At 39.1% G+C, this 17,821-nt stretch overlaps 3 protein-coding genes across 5 annotated transcripts; all 3 read left to right on the top strand.

Annotated features, from left to right (window-relative positions):
* Positions 1-722: 722 nt before the first annotated feature.
* On the top strand, positions 723-5,754 carry LOC106744442 (CTP synthase). The gene is made up of 11 exons (XM_014619229.1): positions 723-888; positions 2,097-2,267; positions 2,343-2,428; positions 2,758-2,889; positions 3,058-3,222; positions 3,424-3,711; positions 4,009-4,097; positions 4,267-4,565; positions 4,824-4,931; positions 5,091-5,303; positions 5,467-5,754. The coding sequence occupies exons 1-11, from the start codon at positions 723-725 to the stop codon at positions 5,559-5,561; spliced, it is 1,812 nt and encodes a 603-aa protein (XP_014474715.1). The 3' UTR covers positions 5,562-5,754.
* Positions 5,755-8,443: 2,689 nt separating this feature from the next.
* On the top strand, positions 8,444-13,961 carry LOC106744079 (akirin-2). 3 transcript variants are annotated; one of them, XR_001374422.1, is made up of 6 exons: positions 8,444-9,157; positions 10,700-10,908; positions 11,071-11,233; positions 11,336-11,392; positions 11,577-11,733; positions 13,382-13,961. XR_001374422.1 is itself a non-coding variant. In XM_014618508.1 (5 exons), the coding sequence occupies exons 1-4, from the start codon at positions 8,956-8,958 to the stop codon at positions 11,344-11,346; spliced, it is 585 nt and encodes a 194-aa protein (XP_014473994.1). In that variant the 5' UTR covers positions 8,444-8,955; the 3' UTR covers positions 11,347-11,392; positions 11,577-13,122. The 3 variants fall into 3 exon arrangements, 1 of the variants encoding a protein (XP_014473994.1); XR_001374420.1 differs by lacking the exon at positions 13,382-13,961 and adding an exon at positions 12,936-13,122; XM_014618508.1 differs by lacking the exon at positions 13,382-13,961 and having other exon boundaries at positions 11,577-13,122.
* A 166-nt stretch (positions 13,962-14,127) lies between these two features.
* LOC106744065 (arrestin homolog) lies at positions 14,128-17,387 on the top strand. Its single transcript, XM_014618482.1, has 7 exons — positions 14,128-14,500; positions 14,764-14,885; positions 15,182-15,481; positions 16,003-16,230; positions 16,318-16,506; positions 16,805-16,973; positions 17,162-17,387. The coding sequence occupies exons 1-7, from the start codon at positions 14,434-14,436 to the stop codon at positions 17,305-17,307; spliced, it is 1,221 nt and encodes a 406-aa protein (XP_014473968.1). The 5' UTR covers positions 14,128-14,433; the 3' UTR covers positions 17,308-17,387.
* The last annotated feature ends 434 nt before the right edge of the window (positions 17,388-17,821 follow it).

The raw sequence follows: 17,821 nt of genomic DNA, 5'->3' as shown, positions 1-17,821 counted from the left end.
GCTAGATAAAGTGGAAACTATCGATTAACAGCGCGAATTCTAGGGCGTTCGATTCTTTAATCATTCATAACTATTCGTACACGTAATTTGTGGGTGATATCCAATGAGCGTGCATATATTCTATAAGAGCAATACGCTTATTGGGTATCACTCGCAAGTTACAAATACTTACGAATGATTCAAGAATCGAGCCCCCGATCGGCTGCTGCTTTTCTGCTTTCCGCTTTTCTGCCAAGACCATGTCAAGTCTTCAAGTCGTGATTCTGTTGGATAAAACAGAGTAGCCAACGTATCAACTTGACTCGCTAAATCTAGTTCGGGACGAGTCAGCAGAACTGAAGTTGAGTTCGGGAATTCACACTGTGTGCGCCACCACGAATTTTCTCCTTACATTCGAATATGATTGGTCAATTTCTTATTCTTACTTTTTACAAACATACTCCTGCTACTGCCCACTGTAGATTACGCTTTTCCCGAAAGTGAAGCACGGGGTGTCGTAATGCCCAAGGCCTGCACTGCGACCCGATGTGTGTGGGTCACCTATAAAAGCTCAGCGAGCATATCGTACGATTCAGTGGGGTATGTCAACGTGCCATTGACGTACACATCCTTCGCTTGTCGAAGGAGGAGGAAGAGGGAAAGGCGGCGCGTACACGCGACAATCCTCGCGCTTCCGACGGCACAGACGTTCACTAAATTTATCCTTATTTTTCGAGGGAGTCATGAAGTACATTTTGGTGACCGGTGGAGTTATCAGTGGCGTGGGCAAAGGTGTCATCGCCAGCTCGTTCGGCACCATTCTCAAGCATTGTAACATCCATGTGACGTCTATCAAAATCGATCCGTACATTAACATCGACGCCGGCACCTTCTCGCCGTACGAGCACGGTAAGTAGGGCGTAGATGTTCCCGTCGACGTTTCGTCGATCGTTTCGGAAGAAACGTCAATTCGAGACGCACCGAGAAATGAGGGTACGATACTGCGGTTGAAGGATAAAACGGATTGTGCGTGCGTGCGCGGACAGAAAAAGAGACACAGCGCGCACGCAACGATGCGCGCCTTCGCATGCCTGCGAAAAATTCCTCGAAAAAAAAAGGAAATAGTTTTTCTCGCGCGAATTGAGAACTGTTACGCTTACGATATCAAGCGCGACATTATGTGCTTAATCAATGTGGGAAAGTGGGTCCCACGTCGATCGGTACTTTCTCCTCGTTATCCCGATAACCGGAGTCAACGGGTTCGTCACGCCAAATTTTCGTGTCATTTATTGACGTACGAGTAGACTATAGTGGTGGTTCTTAAGAATTTAATGATGGAGCTCGATTTCTATGCTTCTATTCAAACCGTCCACCGTTATACTTGCGTGATAGCGTTACTCGCTTCTTGTTCTTATCTCAACGATGAAAGAGAGAGAAAATTAATCGTTTGAATGAAATAATACGATGTCGCAGGGTCGAATAAAAATGGTTTGATCGACTAGCCCGTGATAGACCTACATTTTATGGCGGTAAAATTGGTCAGCCATGTGCCAGCGCCATTTTACCGCCAATCCACTTGACGATCAGTCTTCCGGTTCTGCACGTGTGTACAAAAGATATCGATGGTTTACGTATTGTCGATTGCGCTCGAATCGGCCGCTATCGTGCCGGCAGAGCATCACTCTGTCTTCCTGCGGTATTTAATTGATGATAAGAATAGAATGACGCTGCCAATACGAGAGAGCGTACAAGTGAACGAGCCTATACGATACATTGATGAAATAATTGCATCGATGCAATAATGCAAGTATTTACACGTGAGATTTTACGCACTGGAAGCAATTAACATTGATATAATTATGCTTTAAATTGCTTTAATTATACAATTCTACAATCACTGCCAACGCAGTATCTTTGTCCTGCATTTATCACTTGTCAGAAGTGCTACTTGATATCCAATGAAACATTACGCTTCCATTGTTCCGAGAAGATAAACAAGCAACGGTATTCCTCGAAGGAAAATACGTTCATATTACTGTTACCTCCTATAAATTTCTTCTTTTGCATTCTACGATAGTATATTTTAACTAAGCATCTTTTCACACGTGATACAACAGGAGAGGTTTATGTACTCGACGATGGTGGAGAGGTGGATCTCGACCTCGGCAATTATGAACGTTTCCTGGACATTACTCTTCACAGTGCCAATAACATAACTACGGGGAAAATTTATCAACATGTTATTACAAAAGAGAGGCGTGGAGATTACTTAGGGAAGACAGTACAAGGTACAAAAATACCTATGTCATAAAAATAATATGTAATGTGTTGTACTAATTAAAAGAAGATACTGTTCTTCAAAGTGGTGCCCCATATCACTGATGCTATACAAGAATGGGTAGAGAGAGTCGCAAATCAGTCTGTAACAGAAGATGGAACTATACCGGAGGTACTGTTGATATAAATGAAATAATATTTTAATTGTTACATATTGCTAAATGATAAACTTTGATTTGTGCGAGAAAGAGAACCGATATTCATTTTTCTGATTTTTAATTAAAGATCTTAGAATTTATAATTAATTTCTCATAAATTAAAACTGAAAAAGAGGGGACTACATATGAAGTTTCATTCTTTCACATAAGATAATGTATAATAAAAGAAAACAACCGATTTTCTTTATGTGCTGTTTTTATATATACCTATAAGTATATAATTATTTATTATATTGCAATTATATAACTTATTAGTTATTTTAATATTCCTAATCCTTTATAGGTTTGCATAGTGGAATTAGGGGGTACGATAGGCGATATAGAAGGGATGCCATTTGTAGAAGCATTCAGGCAATTTCAGTTCAGGGTAAAAAAGGAGAACTTCTGTGTCGCTCATGTTTCATTGGTGCCACAGGTAAGAACATTTATATTTAAATGTTGCCCTTTCAGTTTAAATGTGCATTCGACGGTAAAGTTCCGTGATAAACTTTGGAAAATTAACATTGACTGCGTTACTTTTCGCTGTGCTGCCAGCAGCTCCTTTTTTAAAACTATTTACTAGAATATACATTTTTTTTTTCAGCCGAAGTCAACCGGTGAGCCTAAAACAAAACCAACACAATCTAGCGTGAGAGAACTACGTGGTTTAGGTTTGTCCCCTGACCTCATAGTTTGTAGATCGGAAATGCCTATTGGCGATTCGGCGAAAGAGAAGATCTCGAACTTTTGCCATGTGGCTCCAGAACAGGTAATTGCCAGAGAAATATTTCTTTCTATTTAACAGATTGTTACGAGGGAGATGTCTTTATTAACTACAGATAATTACCGGAGGAAAATTTATCGACAAAAAGATATGTTAAATATAGAATTTTGATTATGTGTAATTACACCAATTATTTTCATGAAGAAACATGCAAGATACGTCATTAATTATTACCATCGACTGTAGGTCATAACTATACACGATTTGACGTCCATATACCGGGTGCCGCTTCTTATGGAACACCAAGGCGTCATAGAATTTCTGAATGATCGATTACAGCTGAATATCGGAATGCCGCGTCCGCGTTGCTTCATGCGAAAATGGCGAGACTTGGCGGAACGCGTCGATCATCTACGTAAGGATGTTAATATCGCTTTAGTCGGCAAATATACGAAACTCGAGGACTCTTACGCGTCTGTCACGAAGGCGTTGCAACACGCTGCCATCGAGGCCGGATATAAATTGAACTTAACGGTAAGATGGTGTGAGTGTTTGAAATGACGTGCACATGTTGTATGATCATACACACATATATGTTTTATAAAGCGACTTTACAAAAGTTGATTATACATATTTTAGGTAATTATTCAGTTTAGGGTTAGTCAGCTTCGATGATTTTGACCTTCGGATATGTCGTCAAGTGTGTTGCCCTGAGTAACGTTGAATTAATTTCAGCGTCGCTTATTGACACTCCTCCTGACAACGTACCTCAAGGTCAAAGCCATTCGACTCCTCTGAATTGAATAATTATCATATCTTCTATCTTTGCAGTTTATAGAAGCTGCCAATTTAGAACAGACTACGAAAGTAGAAGATCCGGTTTTATATCACGAAGCTTGGCAACAGCTCTGCAGAAGCAAGTGAGTTCTTCAGCACGACATGTCTTTACATTCTAATTTATATGTAGGTTTGACAATTCAAAATGTATGTTCATGTGCGATTAGGAATAAATCGAACTATTTTTGCACATTTCGCGATAGTGATAAATATTAGAAGAATTATATCAATTGTATTTATCCCCTTTTCTAGCGGCGTCATTGTACCGGGTGGTTTTGGAAAGAGGGGAATGGAGGGAAAAATGGAAGCGTGTAAGTGGTGCAGAATGAATGACAAGCCGTTTCTTGGTATTTGCCTGGGTCTACAAGCGGCGGTTATCGAATTTGCTCGAAACGTATTGAATCTCGAGATGGCGAACACAACGGAAATTGATCTGAATACCACTTATCCGCTGGTGATCGACATGCCGGAACACAATCAAGGACAGATGGGGGGAACAATGAGGCTTGGCAAGAGACAAACGCAATTTATCAACAATAATTCTATTCTAAGTGAGTGATAGACTTCAGTAAGGCGTTTCTGCGTACTCGTTGTAATCATTTTGTTTTATTACGTGTCAGAAGCGGTGTTCCCAGTAGTCGTATCAGATTCAGTACAATCAGTGTTAAGTGATGCGCCAGTATATTTTGATGATATTTTCATGCTTTTTGAATTTTTTTCGGCATAAAAGAGGGAAAAATTTTCCGAGTTAATCGATATGAAACGTCTTTTTTTTCGAATTAACTTTTTTAATATCCATTATTCTACAGAGAAGTTGTATGATAATAAAGATGTCATAGAAGAAAGGCATAGACATAGATATGAAATAAATCCGGAATATATTGCGGACTTAGAAGCAGCTGGTCTAAAATTCGTAGGTAAGTTATATATTTGAATTATATATATTGTATTTTCTTTAAGGACATCGCTAAATAGTAGTTACGATAGTGTCCTGACATCTGTTCAGGTATTATATAATAGTGATAATAAATAATGAAATAATGCCGAGTTAAGAACGTGACAAATCTTTCCGGTAGGCCGCGACGATCAAAATGTACGAATGGAAATTGCCGAATTGGAAGGACATAGTTACTATATAGCCACGCAATTTCATCCCGAGTATCTGTCAAGACCATTAAAACCATCGCCACCGTTCCTCGGCTTAATTTTGGCCAGTGTGGGTAAATTGAAATATTACTTAGCACGGGGATGCAAATTTTCACCTCGCCAATTAAGCGATAACGAGTCAGGTGAGAGAAAGAAATCAATAAATACACAGTATATGTAGGAAATGGAAACTTTTTTTTTGTTATATCATCTTCAATGAGTGTTTAGAGATATATTTTTGGTAAACGAAAAAATTTACATTTTACGTGAAAATGTCGACTACAATTGTGACATGGATTATTGCAGACGATGAGTACGCGCTCGAGGAAATGACGAAAATGCAATTGTCAAATGGCGTAAGTAGAAGCGGAAGTAGCAGCACGTCGGGTATTAATGATTAGAAATATGTCCCTTAAATTTTTATCAGCAACCTTTAGCAGACTCTAACAGTATCTAACTGGATTTCTTACTAGTCTCCCATTTATATGTATTGGTTAATCTTTTCAAATGGTAGACAAACATTAGAGAAGTATATATTTATCAGAAGTATATATTTATCAGAAATATAACATTTATATATATATATCTGATAATATATATTTTCTAATTAAAATTCATATAATTCAGTTAGAGAGCACAAACAATTTATATACAAATATATAGTTAATATCTATTGTAAAATTTACTTATATCACTTATATATGAAACGTTCTAAACTTAACGGAAAAGTTATTGGATAAGCGAAAATCTATCCGGAAAATGTATTTATAAAAGTTTTACAGTGCACAGATCCTTATAGCGATAAAAATGGCTCGAATTTTTATCTTCATCAAGCGTGTGGATAATATCCATATAGTTTCCTTTTTTTACAATTTTAATAATTTAAAATTTTTTATCTATCCGCATGAAGTACCCAAATGGTCTCGAGCACTCGAATACATATATCATTTTTATCAAATATAATCATCATGATACAAATAATATAGATAATGCGACTCAAAACATATATTAGTAGAATATGAACTTTGTTATAGGTACAACTATAAGTTTTACAACTTGTAATAAAGTTTCCGCAAATTTCTTCTGTATATATATATATATACTTAATAATATACTATAATATGCTATAATTATATATGTATATATATATATATTTATATATATTTATATTTATATATATTTATATATATTTATTTATATATATGCAATGCAACCAAGAACCATGTTTCCTAGTCACTAAAAAGGATAAGAAGGACAAAATAGTAACAAATTATAATTATTTTTAAATATACTGACTATAGAATGAAGAAGTTACAATTATAAAACCTTAAAACTTTTTGTAATCATCATGAATACATGAATTGCGGGTTTTCGTGTCGTTTTATATTATATATTATAACCCTTCATTGGCAACCTGGATCGTCAAATGACCTCGCATATCGTTACGACATTCATTAACAAATGCATAAAAAGTTCAAAGTTTTCTCTTTAAAACGCCCGTATCACATTTTCGAATCAAATGATTTTTCGCTCTGTAAACTCAAAGACAAATTTTGAAATTGTGCGGTCGCCATTTTTCGTTTAACTCGAAATATCTCGGCGAAAAGTAACGATAACATTAATATAACTAATGCGGTTAAAACTAGAGACTTCAAGCTTTAAAGTGCTTCTTAAAGGACTTCTATAGCGTTGTTTTTACGAAAGTTATAGCTTATTGAATTTCACCTGTTATTATAATGAATAGTAGGTCTGGTCAACCTTTGAGTTATACCACTTGAGAAATAGAAATATGTCTGACTTCATCGTTTAGTCATATTACGACCTCATTTTCTTTTTTTTTTTTTTTTGTTGAAAATAAATGGCGTACAAAGTGTGTACATGGTCTAGGATCTAAGCCTATCCGACCTATGTGTATTAAAGTATTACATTTTGACAAGAAGGTCTATATAATTCCGACCTATGTGTATTAAAGTATTACATTTTGACAAGAAGGTCTATATAATTCCGACCTATGTGTATTAAAGTATTACATTTTGACAAGAAGGTCTATATAATTCCGACCTATGTGTATTAAAGTATTACATTTTGACAAGAAGGTCTATATAATTCCGACCTATGTGTATTAAAGTATTACATTTTGACAAGAAGGTCTATATAATTCCGACCTATGTGTATTAAAGTATTACATTTTGACAAGAAGGTCTATATAATTCCGACCTATGTGTATTAAAGTATTACATTTTGACAAGAAGGTCTATATAATTCCGACCTATGTGTATTAAAGTATTACATTTTGACAAGAAGGTCTATATAATTCCGACCTATGTGTATTAAAGTATTACATTTTGACAAGAAGGTCTATATAATTCCGACCTATGTGTATTAAAGTATTACATTTTGACAAGAAGGTCTATATAATTCCGACCTATGTGTATTAAAGTATTACATTTTGACAAGAAGGTCTATATAATTCCGACCTATGTGTATTAAAGTATTACATTTTGACAAGAAGGTCTATATAATTCCGACCTATGTGTATTAAAGTATTACATTTTGACAAGAAGGTCTATATAATTTTTGATGTTGGTAAATAAACAATTTTTATAGTTCTGTATATGAATTGAATGAGTGAATATCTAAAGAGTACAATATTCGCCAGAAGACGGATAATGTTTTAGCGATGAAAATGGAAAAAAAGGAAGAGGGAGAGAAATTCAATGACATTTTCGCAATCGCTTACATTAACGTTCGGGTGTTCCCAAAGTAACCGAAAGAAAAAGGATAGTTCTTTTCGAAATAGGTCGTAGATGTTTCGATGGCTTAGATTACAGGTTAACTAGTCTACGTCCAAGATAAAATAAAAAGAAAAATACATATAAAGGAGAAAAGGGTGAGTGAAAATCCTAATGAGATGGGTACACCCCTGCGTAGATTATTATATAGATCGCACGCGACTTAATGACTTAGCTACATAAATGTGTGGTTTAGTTACATCAGAATGTAGGTAACTTATAGACTTAAGAGGTTTTTGGCTTAGATACAGTGGTACATCTGAAAATATTACGACCTCAGTTTCTCGTTAAGGAAAGTGGCGACTCGTAGCGGAGATACTTAAACTAAATTACAGGGATAACGGATTTACGGAATTATTAGACCCGTTATTTTTGGAACTAAATTACAGGAGCGACGCACTAGAGTATCGGCGATTCGAACAATAATTGCACCAAAGCGACGTTCTCGAACGCAGCCCGGGTGCAGGTGTCGGTGTGGCGCTGCGGCAACTCGGGTAGAGCAAGAGAAAGAGGGAGCGAGCGGCGATGCGTTGGCCGCGGAAAGAAAGAGAGAGAGAGAGAGAAAAGAGACGACCGCTTCTCGAATAGAGTGAACAGCCATATTGCTCTGGCGGAGGTTTGTTTGTTTTGTGGTGGCAACGCACGGTCGGTCGGTCGCGCGCATTTCCAACAACAATCCGTCCGGACGCGGGCGTCATCGACGAGGCACACTCGTGGAGGTCGCCCTCACCGGCAATTCGCTCGCGTGGCTGGTAACCGTGCGTTGTACGCCGTCGTACATTCTCTTACTCAGCCGCCGCCGCTCCCCCGAGTTCCCCTCCTGTCTCAGAACCTCCGTCACTCTCCCCCTCGATCGTCGGTCCTTCTCCTTCCGCTCCTCGTTCTCCCCTCCCCCGCCCGCCCATCCCGGGCCACGGCCCGTGCGATTGACTGCGCTGGGGTATCAGTTGTACACGGGACGCGGTGAGCTTAAGAGTGCCGCACCACTAACGCCACCAACGCCATGGCGTGCGCCACACTCAAGAGGTCCTTGGAGTTCGACCCGGTGCACAGCCACGGCCGGCCAAGCAAGCGACGGAGATGCGTGCCCATGTGCGCGGTTTCGCCCGGCGGCTCGGCCGTCGCCGCCTCGCCCACCTCCCGTAGCGGCCCGCTGCCGCAGAAGGAGTCGCCGTTCGGCGAGATAGCCAACAAATTGACGCCTGGTAATTACCCACAGGCCACGGCCATTTTCTCTTTCGCTCTCTATCGCTCACCGTCGTCTCTCTCTCTCTCTCTCTATCTCTCTCTCTTTTCTCCTTCTATTTCTCCCTTTCTCTCTCTCTCTCTCTCTCTCGCATGCACGCACACCTTTTCTCGCATAAAGCAAGATAGAAAGAATGTTAAAGGTGGAGAACGAGGGAGAAGAGAAATATCTTGAAGGGGCAGTTTAAGCTGCAGCGATTTAAAACCCGTATTCGGGCGATCCCAAGGGAGTGGGGAGGGGCACGCGTAAATCATATGGTAATGTGGTAACGGACGTTCCTCCTTCGGAGATTCGGTTTTTCGCTTTCTGTTTTTTTCCTTCCTAACGTCCACAAAAGCGGAAGCGCCTATATACATTGCCGAGGATGCGCGATATCGGGTAACGTACGACGCGGCGGATCTCCTTACCTTCCTTCGGCGAGGCTGTCATACGCGGTGACACAGCATCTGGCAGTTATTGGATACGTTAGAAATTATGTTTGTTTTTATGTCCGTGGTTACTGCACACGTTAGAAATAACGTTTCATTTTCTGTATTCAAGTTACAATCAGATGATCAGGGATGCATTGTATTGCTTTAAAAATAATATTCCATTCTTTTTATCGGTTCTGATATACTCAACTAAAGAAAAGAAAAATCAAACTTTTTGTTTGTCTTAATCAGTCAAGGTAGAGAGAGAGAGAGAGAGAGCAGATGCTACAGCTTATATTATAATTATGAATAAATTATGAAATTATGAATACATATAAGCTAAGTCCATTTTAAGTGGCGTCTACAGTAAGAATTTAAGATGTGAGATTTAAGCATCAAGTTGTAAGAAATTGACCAACCACGATTGATTATTTTTTTTATAAACGAACCATGGTTAGTCAATTGGATTACTTACGTCTAAAGCAAGATTGTGGACAAGATTACACCAAATTCTCATTGTAGACATTGCTTTATATACTTTCGTGCTGAAAGCACATCATTCTATCTTCATTCAACATGTAATGAGAAATAAAGATTGAATGTGTGCTTTCAGCACAAAAGTTCACAGGACCAACTTAGCCATAAGCATATCTCATGTATCATGTATATATAATTAAATTGTACTTCAAATCTAGTTTATTATATGTATAATATATAATTGTGCTTGCGAAACAAAGAGAAAGAAATGACATATAGTTGTTACATATTCTATTCAACAACAGATTAATTTATTCAAATTTATATAGAATGACATCACAGGTATATAAGCTTTTGCAAGCTACAATGAAAAATCAAAATATTTTATGATCAACTTACATGATATTTTTATTTTTATCAATGTTATCATTTTATCAATTTATTCATTCTTCATTGTCCAGGATTTAATTCATAAACGGAGGGAATACAACTTTGTTTGAGAGATTATTTATCTTCTTTTATCAATTTATGTTTTTCATACATACATAATTGAGATACTATACATATAAAATATATATATCCTTTTTAAACTGTTATTGTATTTGTTTGTACAGAAAAAATGGCTGCCAATATCAGAGAAGAAATACGCAGAATGCAACGGCGTAAGCAGTTGCAATTTCATCCACAGACCAACAGTGGCGATTCATCTGACACAGAGGCTCCTTCTAGCCCTTTGACTTCAGCTGCCTCTTCTACAACTCCTTTTAGTCATAGTTCTAGCGGCAAGGAAAAATTGGAGAAACCCCTCTTCACATTTAGACAGGTAGAATATAAAATCGGTTGCATCTTCTGGGGGAAAAAAGAAAAAAAAGAAGATATCTTCTTTGTTGCCTTTTTGATATCACACCGGAGACAAATATTTTGGTTAACACTTACGAGAAATAAGTATCGGTCTTGTAGATTGGCTTATAGGTTGATTTTACAGGTTGGCTTAATCTGTGAACGAATGCTCAAGGAGCAGGAAACACAAATCCGAGAAGAATACGATCAGATCTTACATCTAAAACTTTCCGAGCAGTATGACGCGTTTGTTAAATTCACATACGATCAAATACAAAAGAAATTCGAGTCTGCAGCTGCACCAAGTTGTAAGTATATATACGTATTTTTTTTTTCTAAGAGTAATTTTAAAATGATGCTTGTGCATTTCATTCTCATCGTTATCATCTCGTAATTTCTTTTATTCTCAGATCTATCATAAGAAAGGATTCTTATTTATAAGGAGATACTTCTGTGAGGAATATTAGGTAAGTGTCACTTTACAGGTCCGAATTTTTTCCTCCTCAGCGAAAACATGAAATATCATCAAAGTAATTGAGGTATCATGAGAGAGAGAGAAAGGGTGGGAGGGAGGGAGAGAGATTTCCTTCTGAATCTCTTTTTCTCTCCTTGGATAGGGAAGCACTATGTAATATTTCGTCATGGTTGTAGATTTATACTGTGTGAAACAAATTTCGCTTGACGTTTGCTGCCGGGGTTCGCAGCGCCGCCTCGTTTCGAAAATCACCTCTAAAACGATAACGGTTTCAGCCAAGTGTCCTGTAAAAAGAAATGAAAAAAAAAGGAACTAAACACGGAGACTAGCGACGTAAGTTCGTAGAGAAGAGAAAGAGAGAGAGAAAGAAAAAGTTGTGTGTGCGCGCGCCTGTATGTGTGTATGTGTATGAGTGTGTGATTTGTGTATGCCGCGATGAACTGCACATAACTACGAGAATCTACCTAATGTATACCTTCGAGACTAACATACAATATTTGTACTGTTCGACATTAGAAGTGCGCTGGTATCAGGGAACTGTACTAGGAATTCTACTTATGTACAAATGTTATTACGGTTGAAAAGTACGATACGTGTACACAGTGCAGGGCTACGTAGTGTGATGGAACAGTGTTGGCATATAAAATGTAAAATATACGCCAATGCATTCAGAATTGCATATTCAAAATCGTTACTCATCGTTCGCAAGACCACATTCTATCCAACACTGTGTGGTGGTGCTTCGCTAAGGCTTGATAACCTTCGGAAGCGGAGAGAGAGAGCGAGATAGAGAGAGAGAGAGAGAGAGATCTTCCCAACTTATCGCGAACGTCTGTATTTTCCTCGTAATTTGCTTCGGGAATTCAATTCGCGGAAAATTCTAGACCACCACCTCGTACGTGTTTCTTGAATAGAGAGCATTGCGTCGGAAACGCTAATTGAAGTACTCTCCAATGATAATCCTCTTTCCGTTTGCTGTGCGACAATTTAGACATTGCTCAAGTATATACACGGCAGCAACCAATGCTCTCACACGATGCGAACAAGTGTATTATAACGTACGCGTTCTGCGAATTTTGCGGGGCTGGTAAAGATAAACTGTGTGTGTACACGATTAAGATGAGATGAGAGAGAGAGAATGAGAGAGAGATTGCCTTTCTCGAAGTCTAACTGGCTCGTAACGAGGACGAGCGAAAACGAGCGTTTAAGGTTTCGATGTAAGTCATGCAAAATTTAGCCGGTCGAATCGATCTTGTTTTATGAATTATTTGTAAGATGTAATACAAGAGTTATGATACATATGTAGCGTAACATGTAGCGTAACTTGTTAAATGGATGATGAATTCGTTTCGACTGGTTTTTGCGAGATAACGGATTCATCCCTCGAGTTCCGTCGGAGAGAATTTTTGTTTTAGGAAGTAATAAATCGCGATAATATCTTCGTCGTTCTGCGCGAATAAGAAAAGAAAAAGAAAGGATGTATGATTAATTGTAAAATTGGTATTTATCGCAGTTAAGTGATTTTCGTTTTGCAGATTACTGGAAATTCTTTGTAATAAAAAGGAAAAAAAAAGGAAGGATCTCATTTAAGGTATAAAAAAAACGCGTTGAACGAGCCGTATAAAAAAAAAGCGTCGAGATAATAAGTAGGCTGTAGTAGGCATTGTATGAAAGCATTGTGAAACGCATAAGTATTTGGAATAAAGATTTCATAAAATTTCATCGGCATTTCTGTTCCCTGGTAGCAACGAATTTCTATAACGCGCAATGAAAACAAACTCGCTACGAATAACGAATACAGCTATGATTTTTAACTCTGTGCCTGTTTTGCTAGAATACGTTTATCACGATTACTACATTATTATTTACTCCGTTATTGTCGCAAAGTCTTTTTTTCTTTCTAGTTTGTAATGTTTCTTATGTTGTAATGCGTCATTCGTGCGATATATATTCTTCTTTTCTTTTTTCTTTTTCCATTCAGAAAGAAGATGCGATCCGATAGTTCAACTGAGATTCTCCTGATGACTTGTGTACATTTTCATATTCTAGTGACGTAGGATGTTTGTTTTGCCGGGAATAAAAGAAAAAAACGAAGGAAAAAAACACTACTTAAAAACGGCGGGGATTCTTGTTGACACACAATTGAATCGAAATGATTGGCGATCGGCTATGCCGATCGTTACGAACGAAGAAACGATATATATCTCGTACGAATTCGTGGGGCATTCGAATTATTATATACTGCCTTTTTCATATTGTGCAAAAGAAAAAGGAAAAGTTTTTCAGTTACCATATTTTTGCGAACATCGTACCGATGGTGTTCACGCATACATACATATATACATATAGCAATATACGTGGAAAAAAGTATATATTATATATATATATATATATATATATCACACATCGAATGTCTATCGACGAGCGATCAAAGCACACGTAGAAGCGATCGTTTGAAAATTCAGAGGATTTTCTTTCGATTAATGAATATCTTCGTAACAACACACATTGTATAAATAAACACGTATTATCGTATAATAAAGATAAGCTTAAGACTGAAACATTCGTTTATTTGTTTCGCTCTAATGAGGAAAGGGAAAAGAAAAAAACGCACCGTCCTTTTTTACGTGTCTTTATTTCGACCTCGATTATATCGCGAATGATTTACTTTGCAGTCGCCGGTTCCCGCACGGGAATATTGTTCTGCAAAAGAAGAAAAATACCTTCGAATTGCGAAGGTATCATCTGGCGTCATTGAATGCTCGTGATTTACTGAGGGCGCCGCATGAAAATGCAATGCGACGATTCTCCGATGCGTGTCACAACTCGTAATCTTCTTAAGGATTCGATTCTATAACGGAGTAAATCCCATTAGAAACGATACGGCTTCGAGAAGCGAGGAAGCCCCGGCGAGACTATATGAAGATCTGACCGCGCGCTGAGGAAGCTGTCACTTCTGGGCGGGAAACAAATTTCAAGCCAAACCACTCGTTCGTTTAAGACCAAAACCGCCAAATCTACAGCGCGTCCCAGATGCTCCCGCTATTATTTTTGGCCTACGTCGTAGCCGTTAAAGTATTCAAGAAGACCACCCCCAATGGTAAGCAGTTCATTTAACGATATGTTCGCGCGAAATCTCACGGGGGAAACGATTGTATTAAGCGGGGAGAGGTCAACAATGACAATTTGAGGCGTAAGATTTTTAAAAAATTGACCAATCATAATTGATGAATTCTCCTATAATTCGACTGTGATCGGTCAATTTTGTAATTCTCACCGTGTCTCGAGATATACGTCGATCGATCCTCCCCCTTATTCACCCTCATCGTGTCCGTTAATATCACGCTTAAATATATCATCCAGGCAAAGTCACGGTCTACCTGGGCAAGAGAGATTTCATCGACCACCTGGACCACACCGATCCTATCGACGGTGTGCTCGTAGTGGAGAATGACTACCTTCAGGGCCGCAAAATCTTCGGTCAGGTGAATAAAGAAACCCCTCCTCCCTCCCGGTAAGCGGGAAAATCATTGATTGCGTTCGGCGGATACAACGATTATATATAATTGATTATATGTAATTTTGTTTAAATCAAAGGGATAATTTTCCATAAATAGATGAGAAACAAATAGATAAATAAAAATCAACATTTCGAGATGTTGATTCGATGTTCTTCGTTTACCGGCTCCGTTTCTCGATCGCACGTATCGCAAAGTGATCCTGAGAAGCGCTCGTCGCCGGCGACAAGTGACATCGTAATCGTTGCACCGCCAATCTACAGGTTTCGACGACTTACCGCTATGGCCGCGAGGAGGACGAAGTCATGGGAGTCAAGTTCAGCAAAGAGCTCCTGTTGTGTCGCGACCAGATCGTACCGGCGAAGAAGGAGAAGCAAGAGACCACGCCGATTCAGGATCGCTTGCTGAATCGTCTGGGTGCGAACGCGTATCCCTTCACCTTCCAATTCCCGCAGACTGCTCCTTGCTCGGTCACCCTGCAACCTGGTGACGACGATCAGGGAAAACCCTTGGGAGTCGAGTACGCCGTGAAAGTGTTCGTCGGGGACAATGAAGAGGACAAGGTATCGAGACAGAGGGGATTGACTCTGATCGACAAACACAAGAAAGATCAGTCGTACGGATGTACGACGGAAGAAATTAACATTAATTGACAAAAATACACGCGTTGACAAATATATAAAGTTCTTTAAGCTTCCGCTGTGTGAACAAATATTTGTCTTGGCTGCCGAGTTTTAGCGCCGTCTCCTTCATGAATTTATTCTCGATGTTTCATGAACATTTCAGCTCGCTTCTTCGGAATTAAGTACTTCCCTATCGGGGATAATATAATTTCCTTTTGTTATATTTTATACAAGGCTTCTCCTTGTATTCTCCTTGTAGTCTACTTGAACTCGTTAGAAGACGAGGCTTAAGTGAGTCCTCTGAGAAAAGATCCATAGTCCATCGGGCAGATTGCCAAATTAAGCTGATTTTTGATCCGCTATCTCGCGTTGAGGTCGTTGGGGGGATATTTTCGAACATCTAAAGCCTGTCGATCGTCGATTATGCATCAACAAATTTCACACCTCTTCTTTTTCATCAGGGACATAAGAGATCCTCCGTATCGCTCACCATCAAGAAGCTGCAATACGCTCCGCCGTCGCGAGGCCGTAAGCTCCCCAGCTCTCTGGTTTTCAAGGGATTCACCTTCTCCCAGGGTAAACTGAGCCTGGAAGTCACGTTGGACCGAGAGATCTACTATCACGGCGAGAAAGTTGCGGCGAACGTCATAGTGACGAACAACTCGCGCAAGGCGGTGAAGAACATCAAGGTGCGTATTTCGCGGTGAAATTAAGTAAATGTTTACCTCCCTTATCTCACCTTTGTCTCTGTATCTCGGTTGTTTCTCCCTCTATAGCTTTACGTGGTGCAACATTGCGAGGTGACGATGGTGAATGCCCAATTTTCACGGCACGTGGCCAGCTTAGAGACTCGCGAGGGCTGCCCGATCACGCCTGGCGCATCCTTCACGAAGCAGTTCTATCTTGTGCCGTTGGCCAGCAGCAACAAGGACCGGCGCGGCATTGCTCTCGACGGACACCTCAAGGTGGAACAATCAATATTTTTTTTCTTCTCTCTTTTTTCTTATATTAATCCGAAGTTCCGCGATAGAATCGTGCCGCTGAAACGAGAGACAATATTGTGCAGCACCTGTTCGAATGCATTAAAATTACTTGTATAATTTAAATAACAAATTCAGAGTACATTGTACTAAATACCGTTTGCATTTGGAAATTAAATTGCAATTTAGTATTTTAAAATGAAAGACTAAAAAGGCTTGTTACACTTATTGAGTAGATCGAAATTTTGGGGAACTTATTTCCTCTCGTTTCTTTTTATCTCAGGACGACGATGTGAATCTGGCGTCCTCCACTCTGGTCGCCGAGGGCAAGTGTCCGGCTGAAGCTCTGGGTATCGTGATCTCCTATTCCGTTCGAGTCAAATTGAACTGCGGCACTCTGGGCGGTGAACTGGCCACCGATGTTCCGTTCAAATTGATGCATCCAGCTCCCGGTATGTTTAAGATACTATTCTTGATCGGCGTCTGTCCGCCATTAGTAGTAGTACGCAAGCACGTGAACGTGAAAAAAGCACACTCGTTCACGCGTTATCTTGTTATTTTATTCTCATTCTATCAAACGTCCTTCTCTTCTTCTCTTTATTTGCGATTTACAATATATCGATCTTCTCCCTTTACACAGGCACGATCGAAAAAGAAAAAGCCATGCTGAAGAAGAGCAAGAGCATGGAGAGAGCGCGATACGAGAACTCCTGCTACGTGAACGACGACGATGATAATATCGTGTTCGAAGATTTCGCCCGCCTGCGTCTGAACGAACCGGAATAAATATCACCGGATCACTTTTCATCGGGCTGCGACCGATTTACCAATCAAAAGAATCCAGAGCTTTCTCCGCGAGGTTGTAGTGCACGGATTATTTCTCGCGCACGTGCGACGAAAATTCAATTCTTATTCCTATTCGAATCGGACGATGCTTAAAGATTGAAACCGCTTTATATACGATATCGGCGCATACAGGGTTCTTTTGACGGTGTGGTTTTCTCAGTGAACGAGTTGTATTTAAGAGAACGTAGGTAAAAGAAAAAAAAGAAAAAACAGTAACGAGCTTAACTGTATCATATTATGAAACTACCAATGAAAAGCAATACAAGAAAAATACAAAAAAGCGAAAAAACGAACAATTAAAAAAATTGTCTTGGGATTTCCGTGCGATGGTGGTGGTCGGNAAAAAAAAAAAAAAAAAAAAAACAGAGAGAGAGAGAGAAAATATCAAGTAAGCTTAATACACGTAATTGATTTTTGATTAAGTTTTAAAGAATTTCCCGTCTCACCAGAAGTG

The sequence above is a fragment of the Dinoponera quadriceps genome, unplaced genomic scaffold, assembly GCF_001313825.1.
Source record: "Dinoponera quadriceps isolate SergipeBrazil2010 unplaced genomic scaffold, ASM131382v1 scaffold9, whole genome shotgun sequence".
In the NCBI taxonomy this organism is placed as follows: Eukaryota; Metazoa; Arthropoda; class Insecta; order Hymenoptera; family Formicidae; genus Dinoponera; species Dinoponera quadriceps.
The sequence above is the reverse complement of the archived record's forward strand: the minus strand, read 5'-3'. Positions and strand labels throughout refer to the sequence as shown.

Bases quoted from the DNA above. Each gene is read 5' to 3' on its own strand.
- LOC106744442 (XM_014619229.1), top strand. From the start codon at position 723: ATGAAGTACATTTTGGTGACCGGTGGAGTTATCAGTGGCGTGGGCAAA. The intron at 889-2,096 runs GTAAGTAGGGCG...GTGATACAACAG, and splicing joins CTTCTCGCCGTACGAGCACG to GAGAGGTTTATGTACTCGAC. The intron at 4,566-4,823 runs GTGAGTGATAGA...ATTATTCTACAG, and splicing joins CAACAATAATTCTATTCTAA to AGAAGTTGTATGATAATAAA.
- LOC106744079 (XM_014618508.1), top strand. From the start codon at position 8,956: ATGGCGTGCGCCACACTCAAGAGGTCCTTGGAGTTCGACCCGGTGCAC. The intron at 9,158-10,699 runs GTAATTACCCAC...TTGTTTGTACAG, and splicing joins AGCCAACAAATTGACGCCTG to AAAAAATGGCTGCCAATATC. The intron at 10,909-11,070 runs GTAGAATATAAA...TTGATTTTACAG, and splicing joins CCCTCTTCACATTTAGACAG to GTTGGCTTAATCTGTGAACG.
- LOC106744065 (XM_014618482.1), top strand. From the start codon at position 14,434: ATGCTCCCGCTATTATTTTTGGCCTACGTCGTAGCCGTTAAAGTATTC. The intron at 14,886-15,181 runs GTGAATAAAGAA...GCCAATCTACAG, and splicing joins GCCGCAAAATCTTCGGTCAG to GTTTCGACGACTTACCGCTA. The intron at 16,231-16,317 runs GTGCGTATTTCG...CTCCCTCTATAG, and splicing joins AGGCGGTGAAGAACATCAAG to CTTTACGTGGTGCAACATTG.